Source organism: Falco rusticolus, chromosome 17 (genome assembly GCF_015220075.1).
Source record: "Falco rusticolus isolate bFalRus1 chromosome 17, bFalRus1.pri, whole genome shotgun sequence".
In the NCBI taxonomy this organism is placed as follows: Eukaryota; Metazoa; Chordata; class Aves; order Falconiformes; family Falconidae; genus Falco; species Falco rusticolus.
In genome coordinates, this window is record NC_051203.1 from 4,099,403 (window position 1) to 4,120,305 (window position 20,903).

Genomic DNA, 20,903 nt, shown 5'->3' on the forward strand with positions numbered 1-20,903 from the left:
CTGTCCCCCCAAACCCTCGCGTGCAGATGGAAAGGCTGGCATGCGCCCGCAGAGCTCGGTTCGTGGGCAGCAGCTTTGCAAGGCTCTTTCCCCACCAGTGTCATGAGCCGAGAGAGATTTTTGACAACTCCAGGACACTTCTCTGTGGAAGCTGCAGGCAGAGACACCTCGCCGGCTGCCAGCGTCAGCACGGGCACGTGGGAGAGCCCACGCACGGCTCCTGGCCACCACTGCTGCTTGCCAATGCTCTGCCCTAAACCATGCTCAGCTGCAGCTTAGATGCGGCTTTAAGGGTGACCCCAGCTGCAAAAATCCATCCCTTGGATTGGAAAACCTCCTCCGCAGCACCCTGTGGGGAGCCCAGGCACCAGCTCCTGCCATGCTCACCGGCAGGAAGGTGCACGCTGGGTTTTTGCACAAGTACACGAGTGCCAGGCAGCCTGCGCACGGGTGCACCAGCAAGCCAGCGCTAACGATCCACAACCGTGGGGAGCACAAGTGGTTGTGCCGGTGGAGGTGCACGGTGATGCTGACAAGCGCTGTGAGGTGCCGGGGAAGCTCAGACCCTGCTCTGAGCGAGGGAGAGCCAAGGTCTGCTGCCAGGGACAGGCGCAGGAGAGCCCTGGCTGCAGCAGCCACCCGCCGCCTCTCGCTCCTCTCCATCACCCACGGCAGCGCAGGCTGATGAGCAGCGACTCATTACAGGCTACGCCCTTGCAATTACATTTGCCTTCGCACACCAGTCAAAGCAGGCTACAAAAAAATTGGAGCTGGGGACATCTCTCTACATCTGGCTCCAGGAGCGCTGCCGGCAAGCGCCGCAGCAGCCAGCAGGGCCAGGCTGGCCAGGAGCAGCAATGCGGAGGGGAAAGCAGGGCAGGGAGGGGGCTGCAGCCAGCAGCTCCCCAGGGTGGGGGATAGTAGTGCACCCCAAGGGGCTGAGCCCAGGAGCAGCTCAGGCCTGGGGTGGTGATGACCTTGGAGATGCTGCTTTGCCCCACACGTGCCTCAGTTTCCCCAGCAGAAGGCACATCTGCATAGCGCAGGGTATCCCCAGGGGGTTACTGCAGTCACCCCTCTCCCCAGCTTGCTTCACGCCCCATCACCAGGAAAGCAAGACAAGGGAGCAGCGGGGACCCCGCGAGCATCACCGCCACCCCAGTGCTGTCCCAGTGCTCTGTCCCCTCCAAGCCACACACTGACCTTGAACGTGTGCTTCCTGCTGATGTTGTCAGAGGGCTGCACCGCTGCCACGCGGAAGCTGAGGAGGGGGATGCTGCCCAGGATGCTCTCCTCCTTCTCATCTGGTGGGCAAACACGGGGGTTACACTCAGGGAGGGGCTGGGAGCCCCAGCTCCCCCTCAGCAGAGACCCACGAGCTGCTGCAGGGCCACGGTCCCATTGCTCCTGCCCGGGGGGGGGCGGGGGGCAGGCAGGCAGCCCACCTGTGGGAAACCACTGCCTGCCTGTTGCTCGCAGGCAGCTCTGCGTGGCTCGGCTGGGCTCGCACAGCAGCCTGCTCAATTATTCATGCCCGCCCTCGGCTTCGCTGCCAGGGCTGAGCCCAGCGAGCTGCCAGGGAGCCTGGGAAGGCATTAACCCCTCAGGTCTCTGGTGCAGCAAACGCCAGTGCAAAGGCACAAAGTGATGCTCTCTGTGCACGGCCACCGCTCCCGGTGGGCTGTCACCTCCGGACCCCTCTATCCACGCTGGCAAAACCTGCTGCCAGCCCATCAACAGCTCAGGTTTGCACGGAGGCACCTGGCTGGTGGCCACCGGGTCCTGCTGGGGGGCATCAACTTGTGGGGGGCACCCAGGGTGGGTGCACGTTGCAGTACCTTTGTAGTAGAAGAGGCAGCGATCCACCAGCACAAACCAGCGCTTGTTCCACTGCTTCACCCCCGAGCTGGCCTGCGAGAGAGGGGCAGTGAGAGCAGCACCCACCCAGGAGGGGGTGATGCCAGGGGTCTGCAGTGCAGGCAGCTGGGAAGGGGATGGCATCATCCCAGGGGTCACCCTGCACGGCAGAGCCTCGAGTACCTGCTTGTAGAGCCAGCCGCTTTTGGTCACGGCGGCATTGGGGTTCCTCTTCATGGAATTGGAGCGCTTCCCGAAGGCGATGCCCTTGCGGGAGGAGCGCGAAGCCTGCAGAGGGGGAGAGGAGCCGCTCAGTCCCCGGGGGGATCCCCGACACCCCGTCTCCACTGCTGCCTGCCGTGCCGCACGGCTCCGGGCACCCACCCGGCCTCCGGGGCGCTCCAGGGGCCCCTCCGACACCATGGTGTGGTTGGTGGGCTCACTGGTGATGGTCGTTGTTCGCTTGCTGCCCGCTTTGCTTGACATGTCCAAGGTTGGTCTGTGGCACAGGACAGCTGAGTCAGCAGATCTGCGTTTCTCCACCCCACAGGAGCCGGCCCCAGCACTCCCACCCCAGGCACTGGCCCCCCACGCCCCAGCCCACCTCAGTCCCCCATCGCAACCCGCCCGCAGACCCTGAAACCAGGGGAGCTGGGAGCCAACCTACTTTTGCAAGTCAAGCCTTGAGGTGTCCTCAGGAACTTGTCCCGTCACTGGGTGCAGGAACGTGTTCCGCCTTTCATTGTGGCTGGAGAGACAGCGGGGGGGGTGGTGGTTAGAGTCCCCCGGCCCCAGAACCCCTTTGCCTTTAGCACCCCGTTTGCTGCTCCACCAGCAGCGCTTTGCTGTCCCACACCGGCACTGGGGCTGGCTCCCCGCACCCTGCCCCCAGCATCGCCCTCCCCTGCGCCCCCACTAACCCCACGCTTCAGATCCACTCGGCATATTTCACTGGCGTTTCCCAGAAAGCACTTGCCTCACTGGGAGCCAAACTGAGGTCTCTGGTGGCCCAGCCCTCGTTCCTTCTGCTGGCCACATCCCTTCCATTACCATGAACTCCACTCAGAAGTCGCTGCAGCAGCAGCAGCAATGGCCCGTCCTGGGCTGTGCCTGCAGTAACGTCCCCAACGTCACATCCCTGCCTTTGGCTTGCTGCTTTTTTAGAACCATGTGTCAAAACACCTTGAGCCAGGCTAAGAGCAGTCACCTGGCCACGAAGACCCCAAACATCAGCCCAGGACCCACCAGCGCGAGCTGCTGCAGCTTGATCAGACCCAGCTCAGCATCAGCCCCGGGCGCTGCTTTGACAATACCGGGGTGCAGCCAAAGCAGCTGCTGCCGGCCATGCGGGGCTCCCCGGAGAAGCGAGGCAGGGCTCCCGCCGGGCTTGGCTGGCAGCATTTGCAGTATCCCTGCTCCATCCCGCAGAGCCGGTACTGCCGGGCATCCCGGCACCTCGCTGCTCCGGCTCGGGACCCCCCTCGCACGCCGCTTCCCGGGGCCCTGGCTGCTGGAGCTGCGGCGGGAGGGAAGGATGAGGTGCACCCACAGGTTCAGGGCTCCATCCTGGGACGTTTGTATCGGACCCCATCCCTGTGACATCCATCCTTCCCAAAGCTGCCAGGCACCAGGACACGGGTGCCCCCGGTACCCGCAAAACCAACACTGCCAACAGCCCAGCGCGCTGCTGAACTTCTGCGTGTCAGCAGAACAGGGGAAGTTTGAGCAAGAAAACGCAGCTGCCAAGACCATCCCATCCACACACGCTTCACCCCGAACCTGGGCTCCAGCCAGGCTCTGGAGATATTAACCACTTTCTATCCAAAAAGCCCTGCTGAGAGCTGCTCCCGCTCGCACATCCCACCCTGCACCCTGCCAAGGATCTGCCCACCTCCACCAGCACTCCCCTCACTTGGGGTCACCTCAGAAACCTGGGCAATGTATATGCACCCTGCAACGAGGGGCAGCACTTGCTCCCCAGCCCCCCCTGGCACCGGGCTTTACTGTGCCGCGGCTGACATGAGTTATCCGTGAAAACAGCCTGCCTGGCCCACGCTCCGACAGCGGCAAAGGGGGTTTCTGCCACGTGGGGCTGGGGCTGCTCCCGGACCATTTGCCCCTAGCAGGTGACTTTGGAGGGGTGTAAGCGGCGGTACCGGGGCAGGTCTCAGGCCCCCCCGTGATGCTGGCGCACAGGGAGGGTGCAAATGCCAAGAAAGCAGCACCCCGACCACACCAGCCCTGGAAAGTGGGGGCTACCGAGACCTGCCAGTGTGGCTGAGCGCCAGCCGGGGTGTCCCCCCAATCCTGCCTACGACCTCCCGCCGGAGCACGTTTCTGTTCCGGTGGGCTGGACTCTCCCCCCACGCTGCCACCAAGCTCAGGACACACACCCTGCTTTGCAGCCCCCGCAGCTCCCCCACAGCTCCTCCCTGGCACCCACCCCAGTGCCTCCCCCCACCCCCAGATGTGGCGAGACCCCCGGAACAGCCAGAGAACCTCCTTAAACCACCCCTCCGGCAGCAGCTCCCTCGGCTGACCCCGCTCCAGAAACTCCCAAGTTCACATCGCCTCCCAAGCACTGCAATGCAGCAGCCACTGCCCAGACTGAGGGTCCCGCACCACCGCCAGCCCGTGGCCCCCCTCGGCTCCCACCAGCCCACCCCAAGGTCCTACCTCACCCGTCGGTCCGCCCGAAACTTCAGCATGATGCCAGGGGCCCTCCCAGCTCAGCGCCGGCTGCCAGCTCCCACCATGGCAGCGGTGGGCACAGCCAGCCCCGTGCCACCACGCTACAAGGTGACAGCACATGCCATGGGGGCAGCAGCCCCGCGTGGGCAGGGGGATGCTGGTGGCAGCCGAAGGGTCTCGCTGTCCTCTCCCAGATATCCCAGTCCCCCAGCCCTGTTCCGATGGCATTGGCGTGCCCGGTGGCAGCAGTGACGGAGCTCCTGTGGGCTCCGGCAGCTCCGGTGCAGCCGGGGTTGGGGAGCCCCGGTGTGCGGCAGCCGGGCGATGGGAACACACGGCTCCCGCTCGCGTCCCCGCGCAGAGGAGAGGCGAAGGGCAGCGCAGCACACGCCACCTCCCCCAGCCCAGGTGCAGAGCTGGGGAGCAGCTGGCGGCAGGCGAAGGACACCAGGGGCAGGACGGGGGGCTGCAGGCCCCCCCCAGCCCAGCAGGGCAGCAGCGAGTGAAGGGCTGCTGCTTGGGAAGGGGGGGGGGGGGGTGTCATGGTGCGGGAGGCAGCCGCGTTGAGATGAGCTCTGTCACTGCCCTGGATTCACTGGCTGCATCCCTTCCCCCTGCTTCTGTCCCCAAACCGTCCCCGTTCCCCCCTCCCCACGCCACTCTCCCTTCCCCAGGTCACACCAAGAGAAAATCCCGGGGAGCATCGACCAGCGAACAGCCCAGCAGCTGCAGCTGGGAGGGGGACGGGATCCCGGAAGGCACCCAGCACCGGGGCTTCAGCACCCAAAAAATCTGGGGAGCCCTTCACACCTCAGCAGGCTACAAGCGGGGAGCCCTGGGAGCAGGATTCGGGGTGACCCACCCTCCGCCTGGGCACGGCACTTGGGAAAGCGAATGCAAATCCATCAGGGCTGCTATGATAATGCGCTGGGAGGGAGGGAAGGCAGCGCTGACATTTCAAAGAAACCTCCAAAGAAGGAAGCGGAGCACAGAAAGCCAGCTGGCCTCCATCACGCCACGTCCCCACTCCACCAGCACCCCGGGACCACCTCGGAACACAGCCTGCCTGGCCAGCCAGCCTACAGCGCTCAGCCCAGCCTCCCCCAGCCCTTGCACCATTCACCTGCTCCTCCTGAAAACCAAAAACCAGTGCCCTGAAGTTGGGGCTGTCCTGTTGGTCAGCCTGGGGTAAACTGGGTGAGCACCCGTGCCTGGCTCAGGGATGCTCTCCCGCTTCTCCTTGGCTGGCATAAGTGGTCCCTGCCAGGAGGATGGTGGGGAGCAACCAGGGACGGGAACCATGTCTCCAGCACGGGCAGAGGATGTGCCAAGGCAGCAGCATTACCCCTCCCAAACCAAATAAATCCACCCCTTCAGGGCACCCTGGGCTGGAGCTGCTCCCTGGGCATGGAGGAGCTGAGCGATGCCGTCGCTGCTCTCCTTGCTGGCACACTGCCGGCCACCAGCCACGGGGCGAGACACGCACACACAGAGAAACCTGCTCACCACAACACCCGTGTGCAGCACCAGCCTCGTGCCAGCATCCACGCCACTGGCAAACCCGCCAGTGCCACCTGTCCCTGCATCCCCGCAGCAGCAGCTCACCCGCTCCTCAACCACCGCCACCCTCTGCAATGATGCAGCCAGGGGTCAAGGTCCCCCAACGGCCCTGGGGCATGTGCCAGCCCTCCACCCTGTCACAAAGCCAATGCTCACCTGGTGGCGTGGCCGCTGTGGAGAAAGGGGAGCCACCAACCAAAGCTGTGAGCCCCTTTTGGGGACAGCATGGCAGGAGCAGGAAAGGAGGAGCAGGTAGAAGCCACAGCTGCACCAGAGGCACAGACCCCCCAGAACACTGGGGTTTCACCCCCATCAGCCCAGTTCAGTGGCATGGGGAGCTGTGTTGGGATCAGGGGCTGCTCTGGGAGCCTTCAAACCAGGTTCAGCCCTGGCTCTGCCCAGAGCAGGCACCATTTCCCTTCACCAGCTGGCTATTTTACAGTCATTAGTATCCGGGGGTGGGCAGGGACATCGCATCCTCTGGGGCTGATCAAGTGGACACACTTCAGGGCTGCAAACAGCAGCTCAGGGGCGGGGGGCTCCCCTGGACCTCCCAGGAGAGCTGCAGGGGAGAAGAGTCAGTGCTTTTCCTTGGGGTAAACATCAAAGAAAAGCTCTCTAAACCTCCTCTGGCTTTTTTATAAAGGTAAGGAGCAAGAGACAGCAATAAATGCAGTAGCTGAAGAACAAAACTCACTCAGTGCTGCTTTTCTTCCCCTTCCCCACAGCTCCAGTTTGTTGAGAGCAGGATGACAACCCTCCTGGCTCTCCTTCCACTGCCCATGAAGGTCACAGCTTCCCAGCTCTTTCAAACCACAAACCATGGCTGGGGCACATCCTCAAGCTGCCCCCCCCCCATTCCCTGGCACACTGTACAGGTGCCAACCCCATCACCCTGCAGCACAGGCAGGAGCAGCACTGGGTGCAACCCAGAACAGAGAAAGGCAGGAGGGTGGGCTGCTTTAGAGCTGCTCTCAATTGCAGCTGAGGGTGCGAGAGAGTTAACGCCGCCCCAGCTGGGAAGGAGCAGGTGAAATGGTGACAGGAGGCAGCTATTTCCCAGCATCGGCCCACACCAGGGGCTTGGTGCATGCGGGGTGCCTGCAGCCTGCTCTGGGGAGTGGGTGCGGGGAGCCCCCCAGCATGCCTCGCCGTGGGGCAAAGCATTGGCAGGTGCCAGCAGCCGTGCTCCTGCTGGCTGTATTGGGACCCCTCCTCGTGGGAAAGGTGGGATGCACCAGAAGGGCTGGAAAAAGCCTGCTGAGGGGGTTGGGGCGTGGGAGGACGGTATGGGGGGGCAGGGGTGGTCGTCTCCAAAAGTGGATAGGAAGCCCAGCTCGGCTGACTGGATGCAGCCAAGCAGCCCCCAAACCTCCCCCCCTCCCCCGGTGTGCGGCAGCTGTCAGCTAATGGGAACCATTCCTGCGCCGTGGCCCTCCCCGGGGTGTCAGGGCTCCTGGCTGTTATCTGGAGGCGAGCAGGCAGGAGGGGGGGAGGCGCAGGCTCACTGCCCAGGTGCCGGAGCCTGCCAAGCCCTAAATCCAGAGCAAAGTGGTCGGGCAGGGGGGCTACAGGGAGCCTGACCACCCCATCCCTGCTCGGGCTGCACCAGCTGGGGTACAATGCCAGAGCCGCGGGGCTCCCCTGTGAGCTAACATCCCCCCCTCCAGCTCGAAGGCTGGCTGTGTGCCCCAGGCATCCAACTGCCTCGTCCTCCCACGCCCCAACCCGAATTTCAGCTCCAGCAGGCGCCTGGCCGCCCCCATCACCCCAGCCCCCGGGGGGGCTCAGCTGGGACGGCGGGGTTACCACCACGGCTGCCGGGCTCTGCCGCCCCGGGACCGCGGCAGGCAGCAGCAGCAGGAGGGGGCAGGCAGCCAAAGCTGCCTGCAACCCCACTCCGAAGCGATAATGAAAACCCTTCCTCTGGAGGTTTTACCCCTGTTCGCAGGGCGAGCATCCAGGCGGCTCCCAAGCAAGGGGCTTGTGTGGCCACCGGCCAAACACGCCCTGTGCGTTGGCCTCCTTCCTCTGTTTTTCTAGCCCTTTCTTCACCTCTCCTCCTGAGCCACATCCCTCTCCTCTGACTGGAGCCCTTGAAAACCCTTTTCTCTCAGTTAACTGCGGCGCTCCGCACCCATGAGAAGGAACACGGGGTCACCCCATCACCCACAGCCCCTGCAACAGGGCTGGCAGAGAAAATCCACCCTCAGAGGAGCAAGTGCAAACTGTCGAGCCGCATCTTGCAAGGGGAGCCCAGGGCAGGAGCAGATGCTTTATACTTAACTAATAAACCAGACCCTCCACGCCGCTGAGGCCATCCCACCCAGCGCAGGGGGTGCAGGGGGCTCAGCTCTGCCCCACAGGGCTGGCACAGCATGTGCTTGAGATGCAATAGGGGAAAAAAAATAATTAAATTCTGCAGGCACAGCGTGAGCAGGTCTGGCGGAGTCACTGCAGCCGGGGGATGAGTGCCAGCAGCTCGGCTGCTCTGGTGTCTCTGTGCAGGGCCGTCCCTAGCTCCGGCTCTCAGACGAGTGAGGCCCTGAGCTGCTCCATCACTGCAGCTACTTCAATCCCCGTTGGATGACTCAAGCAGGAAAAAATAAAAACCAGCCCTGCACGATCCCCATGCCCTCAGCAGGGCTGAGCTGGCCACAGCGGTGTCCTGTGCCAGCCCCAGCCTGGCCAAAAGCCCAGGCCACAACCTGGTGGGAAATGCTGCTCCCCATTTCCAAATCACCCTGGACTTGTAAGAGTGACATGCCAGCCCTGAGAGAGGGCATCGGAAGGAGGAAAGGTTGCAGGGGAAGAGGAGACAAAGGTAAAGGTGGGATGGAGAGCTGCAAGAAACCCCCTGTGCCTGGCCAGGCACCGCCACGGGCTCATCAGAGCCGAGCAGCAGCTCTGGAAATCCCAGCGCCCACCGTTTTTGCAGCACCATCAGCCTCTGGGAAGAAAGCAGCTTGTGGGCACTCAAAAACCAGACCTTGGTGTGGGGCCGCAGGCTGAGGCTTCCCTCCAGCCCACCCCCGCGGTGCTGCTCCCGGCATGGCAGGGGCCAGCAGCCGGTTCTCTTCCATCACCTCATCCCTGCCCTAATCCCGGCCCCGCCATCCAGCTGAGCCAGCGTTTCCGGCACGGCGTCCATCAGGGCTGGGGCCGGCGGCAGCGCAGCCCCTCCACGCTAACCAAACCCAGCTCCGGCCCCCTCCGGCACCGGGGCACAGCCCAGCAGCATCCGTGCCGCCAACCCCAGTGCCCACCTGCCACGCTCCCTCCTTCCCGTCCGGCTGCTCCTGGGACAGCGCCAGGGAGGGAAAAGCAAAGGTGAATGTTGCCTCCTGCCCTCGTCTGTGCCGGGTGCTGCCGTGAAGCAGCCCCAAAAGGGAAGGTGCCAAAGCAGCCCCAGGAGGGAGGGTGCCAATTCCAGCGCCCGTCCCCTCTGCCACCTCACCCCTGTGACAAACTGCACACGTCAGCCACCACCGCAGCACCCAGGCAAGGAGCACCCTGCTCAGCACCCACCACCGATGCCGGTGAGAGCCCCCCCGAGGCAAGCAGCCCCTGCCCACAGGGCTTCGCCCCGTGCACCTCGGGAGGGTTTTGGCATAAGGCTGCAGCCGGCGAGCACCGCGGCCAGGCCAGGCTTTACCGCCTGCTCCTGCCAAGCACACGCTCGCCATCAACACTGCTGCGAGTCCTGGGGTCCCCGTGGGAGCGTTGCTGGGAAGGAAGGCAGAAAAGCCTGAGCTGGATCCAGGCGGGAAGCAGCAGGGCTGCTGTGCCGGGCTTGCCAAGCCAGGGCAAAGTCCTCGGCAAGGGCAGATGGCGGCTCCCGTGCACCCACAAGCCACACGCAACGTCACCACCGCCAGGCAGCCAGGCTGGTGCAGGAGTGGCAGTGGCCCCAAGCAGGGACATCCCGGCCGGTGTCTGTGGGGAGGGAGAGTGGGAGAAGTCTTCGCTGTCCTCGCACTGCGGGATGGCCAGGAGCAGGGGGAAGCCAGGGGATTTCCAGAGAACAAAGCGGCTGCTGGCAGCCAGCGTTGCCGGCAGCGGGGAGGGCGAGTCCCCCGCTCCCGCTCCAGCTGGGGTCGGGGAAAAGCACAAAAAGCACCGGGAGTTTGTGTTTTATCTCCCTGGCAACCCCAGCTCCATCACAGGCATCGCCCACAGGGGTAGCCGGGCCAAACTGTGCTGCTGCAGGAGGTGGAGAGTTCGGGGCAGGCACAGCGGCATCCCATATGCATTGGGGTGACATCTGGGGAGCGTCACAGCCATGCCATGGAGCAGCCCAGGACCCAAGGCAGAGCAGGTGACAGTCTGTGTCCTGGCAGCACCAAGCCCATGGCCCTGCTTTAACCATGTCGCTCCATCACCCCTTCTTGGGGACAGAGCCCAAACTCTACGTGCAGCGGGTCACCACGTTGCCCACGTCACGCTGCCCACGCAGGACAGGGCAGCCCAGCGCAGCTGGCAGCTCTCCTGTGGCATCGCTGGCCAAGCATCCTTCTCCAGCCGTGAGGTGGCCAGGGAACGGATCCCCCAGATGTAAACACAGACTGCGGGGCTCAGAAGCGGGGGGAGGCTGCTGGCACACGGAGCTGGATCGCGGCACACACCGAGAGGCACAGGGCACCAGCACAGGTGAGTGGACGAGACATCAAGAGTGTTTATCGGATCAGGACGCAATCCTTCAGCCTCTCCCCACACACCCCACAGCCTCCTACAAATCTGGAAGTGGTGTGGGGCTGCAGACCTTCCCCCTCCCTTGGCTGGGGGCTGGGGCTGCAGGGGGAGGGGGCGGCAGGGCCACGGCTCAGGGCTGGGACACCCAGCCAGGGGGGACGGAGGTGCCTGGCCAGCCGCGACACCTCCACCAAAGGTGATCTATTAATGCAGCCTCCAAGCCACAAGCAGGACCCAGACCTAGAGGGTTTAAACCTCTTGCTAAGCTCTTTAAGAAACCGATTCCAGCAGACAGAAATACCTGTCTGAAGCAATCGCTGGTACAAGGCATCAAAACAAACCTGGCCCCAAGCCCTCCCCAGCCAGGTCAGGTCAGGAGCACAGATTACTGGGGAAATCCTGCTGGGACAAATCCCCAGCACTATGCTTAACCCATTGCACACGACCATCACACCAGCATCCTGACAGCAATGGGTGCTGCAGTGCCTTCCCTGCCACACGCTCCGCCACTGCCAGCTGTGCCCATCACCGCACCGCCTGCCCTCGGGTCCCCCAGCTGCTCTGGGGATGGCCGGGCACTGGCCACAGACAATGGCCCACGTGTGCCACGGCTGGGCTCCGTGCCCCGCACGCATGCACACACGCACGCACTCACCGGTGCCACCGCGCGTCCCCTCCGTCCACTCCGCTCGCCAAGCCGGTGGCTCTCCCACAGCCGGCTGGGGTGGATGATTTCCTTCCAAGCCCACGGAGACCGTCAGTGGTATCAATCATTAACAGCCACGGCAGCTGCCAGCAGCCTTAACCCCCTCGGCACCGCGCCGCTGCGGGACGAGCGTGGGGAGGCATCCTTTGCTCCCACTGGAAGCCCCTTTAACGGCACCACGGCACGGCAGCCCACCGCAGGCCAACCGCTCAGGGATGCAAAGGGGTTTCCAAGGGGCTCTGCGTCCCCCGGGGCCCCACAGCATCGTATCCCTATGCACCCCAAACCGCTCCCCCGGCAGCATGGCCCCCGGAGCAGCCCTGCATGTTCCCGTGCAGCCCCAGGGCCGCATCCTGCCTCTGCTTCCAGCCGAGGCACAAGCGGCTCAGCTCGGTGGGAGCTGCAGGGAGACTCTGCTCTCCCCCACCCTCGGGGGCAGCCAGCAGTGTTCATCCCAGGGGGCTGAGCCCCACAGCCCTCTGCCCCCCGAGGAGTGGGGAAGTGTGGCAGGGCAGGGGGCTGTTCTCCCTGGCTGCCCATGGAGGCAGGAGGCACATCCATCCCCTCCTTAGTGTAGGAGCCAGGGCAGGACAGGATCTCTCAGCTCAGGGGTCCCACAGCTCTCCCTTCATGCAGCTTTTCCAAGGAACATCAATGGCTGTAACTTTATCCGAGCGTGTTTACAACCCATCCGTGGCTCTTGGCTCCCTTGGCCGTGCCGGGGGCCGGCTCAGCTCCTGCAGCTGCCGCTCAGCCGGCACACGCTGTTGCCAGCACCCCGATGCCAGGGTCTCCTGCACGCTGCAGTACCCATGGGACTGTCCGGATCACTGCCATGTGCATCCCCACCGAGAGGAGCCACAGGCACCCGGAGCTGGAGGAGGAGCACAGGGGCTGTTCCTGTGCCCGAGGTCTGGGAGGCAGATGGACAGATGTCCCCACCACCCCCCTGCCACCGGCTGCATTACCCAACCTGCAAAGGGGTTGAATGATTAACCTCCAGGCGCGCCGTTGCCAGGAGCTGGTAGAGCCCTGCTCTGCCCATGCACAGCCCCAGGGCACAATGACACTTGGGGAGCCAACCCCTATCCCCCCCAGCCCCAAGCCCATCCAGCATCACCGGTCCCCGCTGCCCCAGAAGCATCCCATGCCGGCCCAGGGCAGCCACCGCGTCTCCCTACACAGGCAGAGGGCACAGAAGGAGCTCAGTCCCCATCCCAGCTCCCACAGGTCTGGAGGTACTCACAGCCCGTGGTGTCCCACTGGCACCACAGCCCAGCTCCGGCTTTCGGACACGGACACGCAGCAAATTTCGCCTTCTCCAGCCCCAGCCGCGGCCCCGGGGGCGTCCAGGCTGCGAGTGCTCATAAATAGCCTTGGACAAACATCTGCACGGCACCACCCCGTGCAGGCTGGAAAGCGGAGGGCTGCTGTGGGGATGGTTTTAATCATGATAGAAGACCATCAAATAGCTAAAAAACCACAGATGGGAAGGAACTGTAAATAAGTGCAGGCACAGTGGCTGATAAGACCCACCGGCAGCAGGGCTCAGCTCGGCTCCCCGTGCCCATGATGTGCGCAGCCCCTTTGCATACGGGCACGGCTGTTGAATTTCCCATTCTCCACACCCACACAGGTCACGAAACCACAAGCTCCTTGCAAACACTCTGAGTTGGGAGCACTTGGAGGGTGCAGAGCAGGATGCAGCCATGTTCTGGTGCAGGGTGCCAAAATTAAGCATCTCCCTGCTCCTGGCAGTGAGTCTCAGGGCACTGCTATTCCCACTCACCTCCGAGCCCACCGGGACAGGGAGCGGGGTGAGCCCCAGCCTGGGCTCGATCAGCCATAGCAGGTTGTGCTGCTCCCTGCAGAGGTTCTTGATTGTTTTTGTCTGAATTACCAATTTTCCGCAGTTGGATCTCCCGTGGGGTAGCTCTCACTCAAGCACTTTAGCAAACGGGTGCGCTCATAGGGAGGAAAAATAAAGTCGTAAGTGCAGCATCCCAGGGTGCGGGGGGCACAACAGGGCGCACTGCTCTGCTAACACCAATATTGCCAGCCTGTGTCACCCCGCTGCCACCGCAGGACCCTGGCAGAGCACTGCTGGCATGCTTGCTATGGGGGGTTGGGTCTGAGGAGGCTCTGAGTTAGGGGGTTGCAGCAACTCTGGCTCTGCCCCAGCTCACAAGCTTCACCATGCCGCTGCCAGCCCTCCAAGTGACTCATCGGCTGCTCTGCGCCTCGACCTCCCGCAGTCAAGTCCCAACGCATTCGGCACATTCCTGGCATAGCTGGCTGTGCCGTGCCATGCCGTGCCGGCACAGAGCCCCACACCTGCCAGAGTGGCGAGGCCAACACACTCGAGTCTCTGCAAAGAGGCACGTGCATCCTAGGGCATCGTCATGGTCTGATGGCCATCATGGCCCAGCGTGGCCACGTGTGCCCACGGGGATTTAGCCCTGGGCAGGAGCAGCTCAGCTCTGCCTCCTGTGCTGCAGCGAAGCTGGCCCAGCTGGTAGGTTGTCATCGCGGGCAACCTGTCATTCTCCACAACCACCGTCCCAGTTGCCTTCCTTGTGCAATGCCACACATCCCTTACGTCGGCATGGGTGTGATGGCGGTATATGGGGAAACTCTCCATTTTTAGATCTGATCCTGTACCTTCACAGGCCTCAGAACAGCTTGTAACCGAGCTGTGATGCAACAACGCACACGTCTCGGTTGTGCAAGTGCATTGCACTAAATAGCTCCCAAGGACGGGGCGAGCACCAGCTCCGGGCAGCTCCAGACTGGCCGAGCCTCTCCATCCTCGCAGCCATCGGCAGCACATCCCACAGCCCTGCAGAGCAGCCCACTGTCACGGTGTGGCTGCCAACGAGTGCAATGTGCGGAGCAGCCAAAAATGCTCCCAAGTGCCAGGGAAGAGCCATCACGATGGGGATCCACCACGGGCAGGAGTCGAGCCTGGTACCCAAGGATGCCTCTGATTACTCCTGGCCCCAGCCCCGACAGATCCCAGCCCCAAAGCTGCCTGGGCACGTGCCCATACTGCTGGCCGCTGTGCACAGAGTGAGGACCAAAGGTCCCCCAAACCAGGTTTGTTCTTAAGCAAACAGAGCAACCCACACACGCACAAGATCAAACACCACCACCCCCCCCCCCAGACCCCAGGCACAGGCTCAGGATCAGCCTTCGCCAAGCTTGCCCCCACCTCTGGCAGCGATGCCATCCCAGGATGGGGCATCCCTGGTGGGAGGGAACCATAGTGACCCCCCCAAGCCCTGAGCTGCGCTGACACAGCCAGAGGACAGAGGCAGCGATAAATCAACGTGTCAGGGCTCTCTGCACCAAATCCCAGCAGTCCCATAAACCGCAGCTGACCGAGCCCTGCTGCCGAGCTCTGCACCAGGACGTGGGCGCTGGGGAGCCAAGGGCTCCTGGTGGCCCTGGGACACCTACCCACTCCTGTCCCAACGCAGCCATCCTGGGGCACAGCCTCTGGCGGGCAGGGCAGGCTGGACGCCATCCTGTTCTTATTAACACCCACCTGCAGGTGCTCGCCCTACCGAGCCATTAGCCTCCTCCTCCATCAGCCATTAAATAAATGCACCAGCGCAATTCCCTCGCTGCCCGTGGATGGGACAGCCCCAATTTTATTGCTGTCACCTGCCCACCACACCCTGGGGTGGCAGGGCTGTGGCTGGGGCAGACGGGTGCAGCTTCCCAGTGAATCACTGGTCGATTCCAGCTTCCCAACTGCGTCCTGATTAGCGCACAAAGCCCACAGCTGCCCCAGAGGTCAGCTGCAGGGGGAAAAGCAAGGAATTTGCTGAGGGAAAAGCAGAGGGAGCTGCAAACCCTCCGCACCCACCAGACTGGACCCTCAGAGTTTCCCGGGGTGGTGCAAAGCCAGCACGGGGCCAGGACACACCTCTGTGTCACCAAACAGCCCTTGTCTTGTTCCTCGTCCCTCTCCCCGCCGCCACCTCCACAATGGTGCAAACGCCGCGGGTGAGTTTAGTAGCACGGCGTCGGCTCTGCAGAACGAGATCTTCCCCTGAATGAAGTTTAGTCACCGTGGGATGTTTCCAATTGGAAATCAGGACAGTTCCAGGCTGAACGCATGCCAGCCTCCTTCCACTTCCCAGAAATCCCATTTGCAAGTGAGCTTCTTGCCAATTCCCCCTTCTCCCCCAGCATCACGTAAATAAACGTCGTCCCTGTCCTCCCTGTGCCCCAGCAGGGAGATGCAGCCCTCAGGCTCCGGCCGCAGCGCCTGCTGCCGTGCCTGGGGAGGGAAGCTGGTGGGATGCAAGTCACGGAGCCGGGCTGGGGCTGGAGCCAGGCCAGTCCCAGCCCCAGCCCCAGCCCAGCAAGGGCCCTTGGCAATGCCTTTGACAGTGGCGGCACAGCCCAGATGAGCCCGTCAGCGACGCAGCTACCCACAGCATCCCCCCGAGGATGCTCGCAGGCAGCCGGGGCTGGGGAGCTGCATTAGGGTTAGTCGAGGGGAGCAAGCGCGGTGGCTGCCCTCCGCAAGGAACTGGTTTGCTCAGCACTGGGAAAAGCCGGAGGGTTGTGCTGAGTTTCCAGAGGGCAGAGATGGGCCGATACGTGTGGGAAGAGCAGGCGGGCGCCGGAGAGGTGGGAGATCCCTTCGCCAGGTGCCTGCAGCATGGTGGCTCCTGCTTTTCTGTGGGTTTGGGTCAGGCGAGGATGCTCCACATGCATGGAGACCAGTGTCCACAGCCCAGGCTGGCCTAGAAGTCACTAGGAATCAAGGGGACACACAAGGGACACCTCAGCCCCTTAGGACACCAGTAAGTGGACAAAAGCCAGCCATGCACTTGACTTGCCCTGATGCATCCTCCCTCCCTACGTGTCCCTGCCCCAGCAGGATGGATCAGGCACTGCGTGGGGACCGCAGAGGTGACATCCCAGCTGTCCCTCCATAAAAGTCCCTCCTTGTCACAAAATTAATCAGTGGCCCTGCAGCACTGGGATGGAGTGAAGGACATGCTGCCAAGGGGAGGGATCAATTTGCTCCAGACTGGAGCTGGGCTCTTCACCCACCATCGCTGGAGCAATAGGGGAGGAAGGAGCTGGAGGGTGCCAGGATCTGGCTCAGCTACAAACCCACTGCCCCGCCAGTGCTGGAGAGCAGTGGGGAGATCACTCCCATCTCCCAGGCATCCCTGCAGATGGCTGGCAGCAATGAGATGGAAACCACGGCCATCCCGTGCTGCAGACCAGGGAAGACCCACAACAGCTGCACAACAGGGGCTGTGGTGCCCGCCACTGCCCAGTGCAGGAGCATCCTCCAGCGACTGCAGGGTGCTGGTGTCAACATCCCTCCCGGCTGCTCTGTGAGATGGCTCAGCTGGAGGGTCTGGGGAGGAGGGGGCTTTTCCGGGCTCCAGGAAAGCACAAGGAGGCATGGCAGGGTACAGCAGAGGGTAACTTTAAAAAAGCCCGTCTTGAAACATCCCTTTAAACAGCAAAAAGCAGGTGATGCAGATGAGCCTCCCACCCAGGAGGAGAGGAGATTTTAAGCAGCGCTTCCAGGAGATCACAGCGTTCTCCCCCAGCCGGCTCAGCTAAGGGCAGGGATGGCAGCTCCCCTGGCTTCAGAGCCAGCCCACGGCACAGGGCACGGGCACCACCCCTGCCAACCACGAACCGCTGGGTGGGCAGCATCCCAGCCGGCATCCCAGCCGGCAGCTGAGCTGTGTGGAGGCACTGGGTGCCTCTGCTCCACTCCCAGCTCTGCCAGCCTTTATCTCCCTGCCACACCTTCCATTTAGCTCCCTGCAAGACGTTTAACCCCTGGGAGAGCGCAGCCGGGCGCGTGCCGTGCCCATGCCCGTGCCCATGCCCATGCCTACTCCCGGTGGGATGCGCTGCCCACCCGTGGGCTCGGTTCAGATGCCTCCACCGTGCTGGTGGCCAGGGCTGCGTTCACAAGCCCCCCTCCCCACGAGCCCTCTCCCCGCCAGCGGCTCCACAGCCACCCTCCAGCAAAGCCCAACTCCCCGCTGCCCCAGTGCCGTGCCAACCCCTCCAGCATGCCCATCGCTTTTGCTTCAGCCCTGGGGGCTCTTCCTTCATTCCTGCAGTCCCCTCCTTACCCCCACCATGGGCCAGGCTGCGAGGACAGAGCACCCACGGCTGGCTCAGCCTACCTGCTCATCAGGCGCTGCCGGGGCCATGGCGCCGGCTGTGGGGAGGGCGGTGGGCTGGGTGCCAAGGCGGGGAGCTGGCGGGGAAGGGGGCGAAGAGCTGGTCACCTCCAAGAGCAGCCAGGTCCCAGCGTTGGCAGGGACAGCTCAGGGACAGCTCGGCTGATAAGCAAGGTCTGAAATCTGAAACTGTAGGTTGGCTCCTTCCTATATAAACAGGCGCTCGCACACAACTACACACACACACACACACACACCCCCCGTGCACGCCAGCTCTCACGCACGCCACTCCCGCTGCTCCCGGCCACGCCAGGCACACGCCAGCCCTCTGCCGGGATGGCCATGCCGCCCAGCCGGTGGCCACCACTGCACCAGCCCCCTGCCACCAGCCCTGGCACCCACTGGTACCGGCTCAGAGCAAAGCCTGACGCTGGTTTATATCGTGCTTTGAGATCTGTTTTCATTCCCTGGCCAGGTCTGCCTCCGGGCAGCGGGAGTGGGCTCTGTGCTTTGGGAAGGGGGCAGGGACGTACCGGTGGGCACCAAATGGGCACCACCTGCCTGGGTGCTAGAAACAGCAATGCAAGAAAAGCAAATCGTGTGGGTTTTAGCCTCATAAAACAGGTTGGAGGGACTCAGCACCACGCTGGATGAGCTGACGGGGTGCCTGAGGTCATAGGAAATGTCACTCCCCCTCACCCAGCAGTGATAGGCAGCAATGCCATGTGCGTTTTTATTATCATTGTTTTGTGCCCGTCACCATCCCTGCTGAGCACCGCACACAGCTGAGCCCCTCTGCTCCCCAGGCCACGGTGGCCGATAGCCAGAGCGCAGCCGTGCCGTGCCACTGTGGGACTTCCTTGTGCCAGCACCGCCGTGGCCGTGCTTCCTCCAGTGGGACGAGACACACAAGAAGACAAAACCCTGCCCTGTTTTTCCCAGTTCTCCAGGCTCACCTACAGCCCAGAACCGGGGCAACCACATACCATCGGCGAGGCTGGGCTGTGCAGATGGCTGCTTGCTTCACCCCAGCTCCAGCCCGCAGGGCGAGGGGGCTGTGTGGTGTGCCCACTCGAGGATGCAGGGCTGGTCCTGGCCATCGCCCAGGGGAAAGGGGAATCCCAAAACTCTTTGCCAGTCGGGGGTGAAGCCACTCCATGGCACAGAGAGGGTCTTGGCGGGCACATCTGCGGGTACCTCTCCATCATGCGGCTGTACATGGCATCTCCATGCGGGGGGGCTCGGTGCTGGGAAGGGGCAGCTCATGTCTGGGGGCTGCCGGCTCTGCATGAGTGCAGCTCGGGGTTCCCTGCGCTCCTGGGGCTGGATCTGGCCCAAGAGTCTCCATCTGGGGTGCGATGAGCCCCACGGTGCTCTGAGCCAGCTCCCCACCCTGGTTGCACAAGCAGCCCTGGGGTGCTGCCGGGCTCGCACAAACAATAACAGCCTGTTTACGAACAGGCAGCATGAGGCCCCGGCTGCAGGCAGGGCATCGCCCCAGCCACCTGCCTCCCGAGCCTGAGCATGGGGAGGAAGAGTGGGAGACACGTTGACCCCCAGCCCAGCTCCCCACAGCTCCCTGGGCACCCTCTGCCTATTCATTCCCCCCAAGGCAGGGCCACTAGCCACCCCCAGAGCCCCCACTGAAACACCACCGTGGTGCAGGGCAGGAGGATCCTTCCCAATGCAGCACCAGCACAGCGGGTCCGAGATGCTGACCCCCAGCATCTTGCAAAGGTACTTTGGAAAAGCAAATTTGCCTTCGGAGAGCCTGGATTGACTGGGCGTGAGGGGGATGAGATGGCCTCGGGTGGGGATTTCCTCCCCAGGGCCACCCCAAAGGACTTCGGCCCCACAGTGGGTCCTCCTGCCCCACTGGGACAGCACCCACCATGTGGCCCGGCTGCACCCAGCATTGTCTCCTTCCAGCAAGCCATAAATCCTCTGGGAATGAAGCAGAGACCACCAGCAAGGTCCAGTGCTCCTGCCAGCTTCGAGGGCTTCGAGGGAGAAGCTGGAGGCTCCTCCTTGGGTGTTTGAATATATCACTTCTACTTAAGCAGCTGGATGAGCCCACAGCCTTCTCCTTGGCTTAAAAATGGGGGTGTTTGCACCTTCTTTTGCTTAGAAGGGACGAGGTCAAACTTGACACACTGTTCCCAACCCCAGATTCTGCACCTTCCATTCTGCACCCCGCAGGGAAGCACGGCAGCAGCAGCGGGGGGGCTGCTTCGTGCTCCCCCCCCTGCGCACCCAGGCGTTGGGGAACGAGCTGAGCCACGGAGGGACCCTGCACTGGTGCCCCCACCCCTGAGCGGGGAGGACTCAGCCCCCACAGTGCACCCCCACAGTGCACCCATGCCCCAGCGCCAGGACACGGAGCATCATTCCCCCGCCTCAACCCGCCTGAACCCAAGGTCCTGCTTATCTGCAGCACAAGCATGTCTGGCGATAAGCCCAGGGATAAGATAAGGCCCGGTGCAGCCTTGCTGCTGTCACAAGCCCTCCCTCCAGTGCTGTGCCCCAAGGCTGAGGGGTGCTGCACCCCCCAAACACACCCCAGGCATCTCCCCCCCAGCACACAGGCATCATCTCACTTTGATGGGCTTTAAAAGATTCATTGCGCTCACACTCCAACAGTTGCTTGTTGTTTCCGAATCAGACAATCCACTTGATTCAGGGGAGAAGGGAAAAACAATGCTAATAATAATAAAAAAAAAAAAAAAAGCCAAAACCCAGAGCAAACAATTTGTCTGGGGAAACCTGGCAGCAAAGGTGGGGGGGGTGATGGGGAGGGGTGACGCGCAGATAACCCGATTGCATTAGGCTCGCCATAAAAACTGGAATTGCTAATCATCGCTGCTCAGCCAACCTGAAAGAAGAGACGCTGCAGAGGAAAACAAACCCACAGGACGCGAGCATGGGGCATGTGGACTTCACCCGGGGCTGGCATACGCACCTGAGCCTTCCTCGGATGACTTCTCCTCCTCCTCCTCGCTGCCTCTCCCCGTATCACCCCATCCGCACTGCCAGCAACCCGGGGCTGAGCATTCCCCGTGGGGTGATGCCACATCCCAGGGCAGGAGGATGCAAAGCCACCCCAGGGAGGGGACAGCGGCTCTTGGGGCCACCCTAAAACGGTGGGCTCTCCCCTGGTGCCCCCCGGTACCCAGCCCCTTCTCCCTCCCGCCCGAACTCAGCGCCACGCAGCACCCAGG

At 63.0% G+C, this 20,903-nt stretch overlaps 1 protein-coding gene across 1 annotated transcript in view; it reads right to left on the reverse strand.

Annotated features, from left to right (window-relative positions):
• Positions 1-17,805, reverse strand: part of PLEKHA6 (pleckstrin homology domain containing A6) — a 35,924-nt gene extending 18,119 nt beyond the window's left edge. Inside the window, 5 exon segments of the mRNA XM_037410511.1 lie at positions 1,204-1,304; positions 1,839-1,911; positions 2,041-2,356; positions 2,525-2,605; positions 17,689-17,805. Of these exon segments, the coding sequence (XP_037266408.1) occupies positions 1,204-1,304; positions 1,839-1,911; positions 2,041-2,356; positions 2,525-2,605; positions 17,689-17,696 (579 nt within the window). The 5' untranslated portion in view covers positions 17,697-17,805.
• Between the last annotated feature and the right edge of the window lie 3,098 nt (positions 17,806-20,903).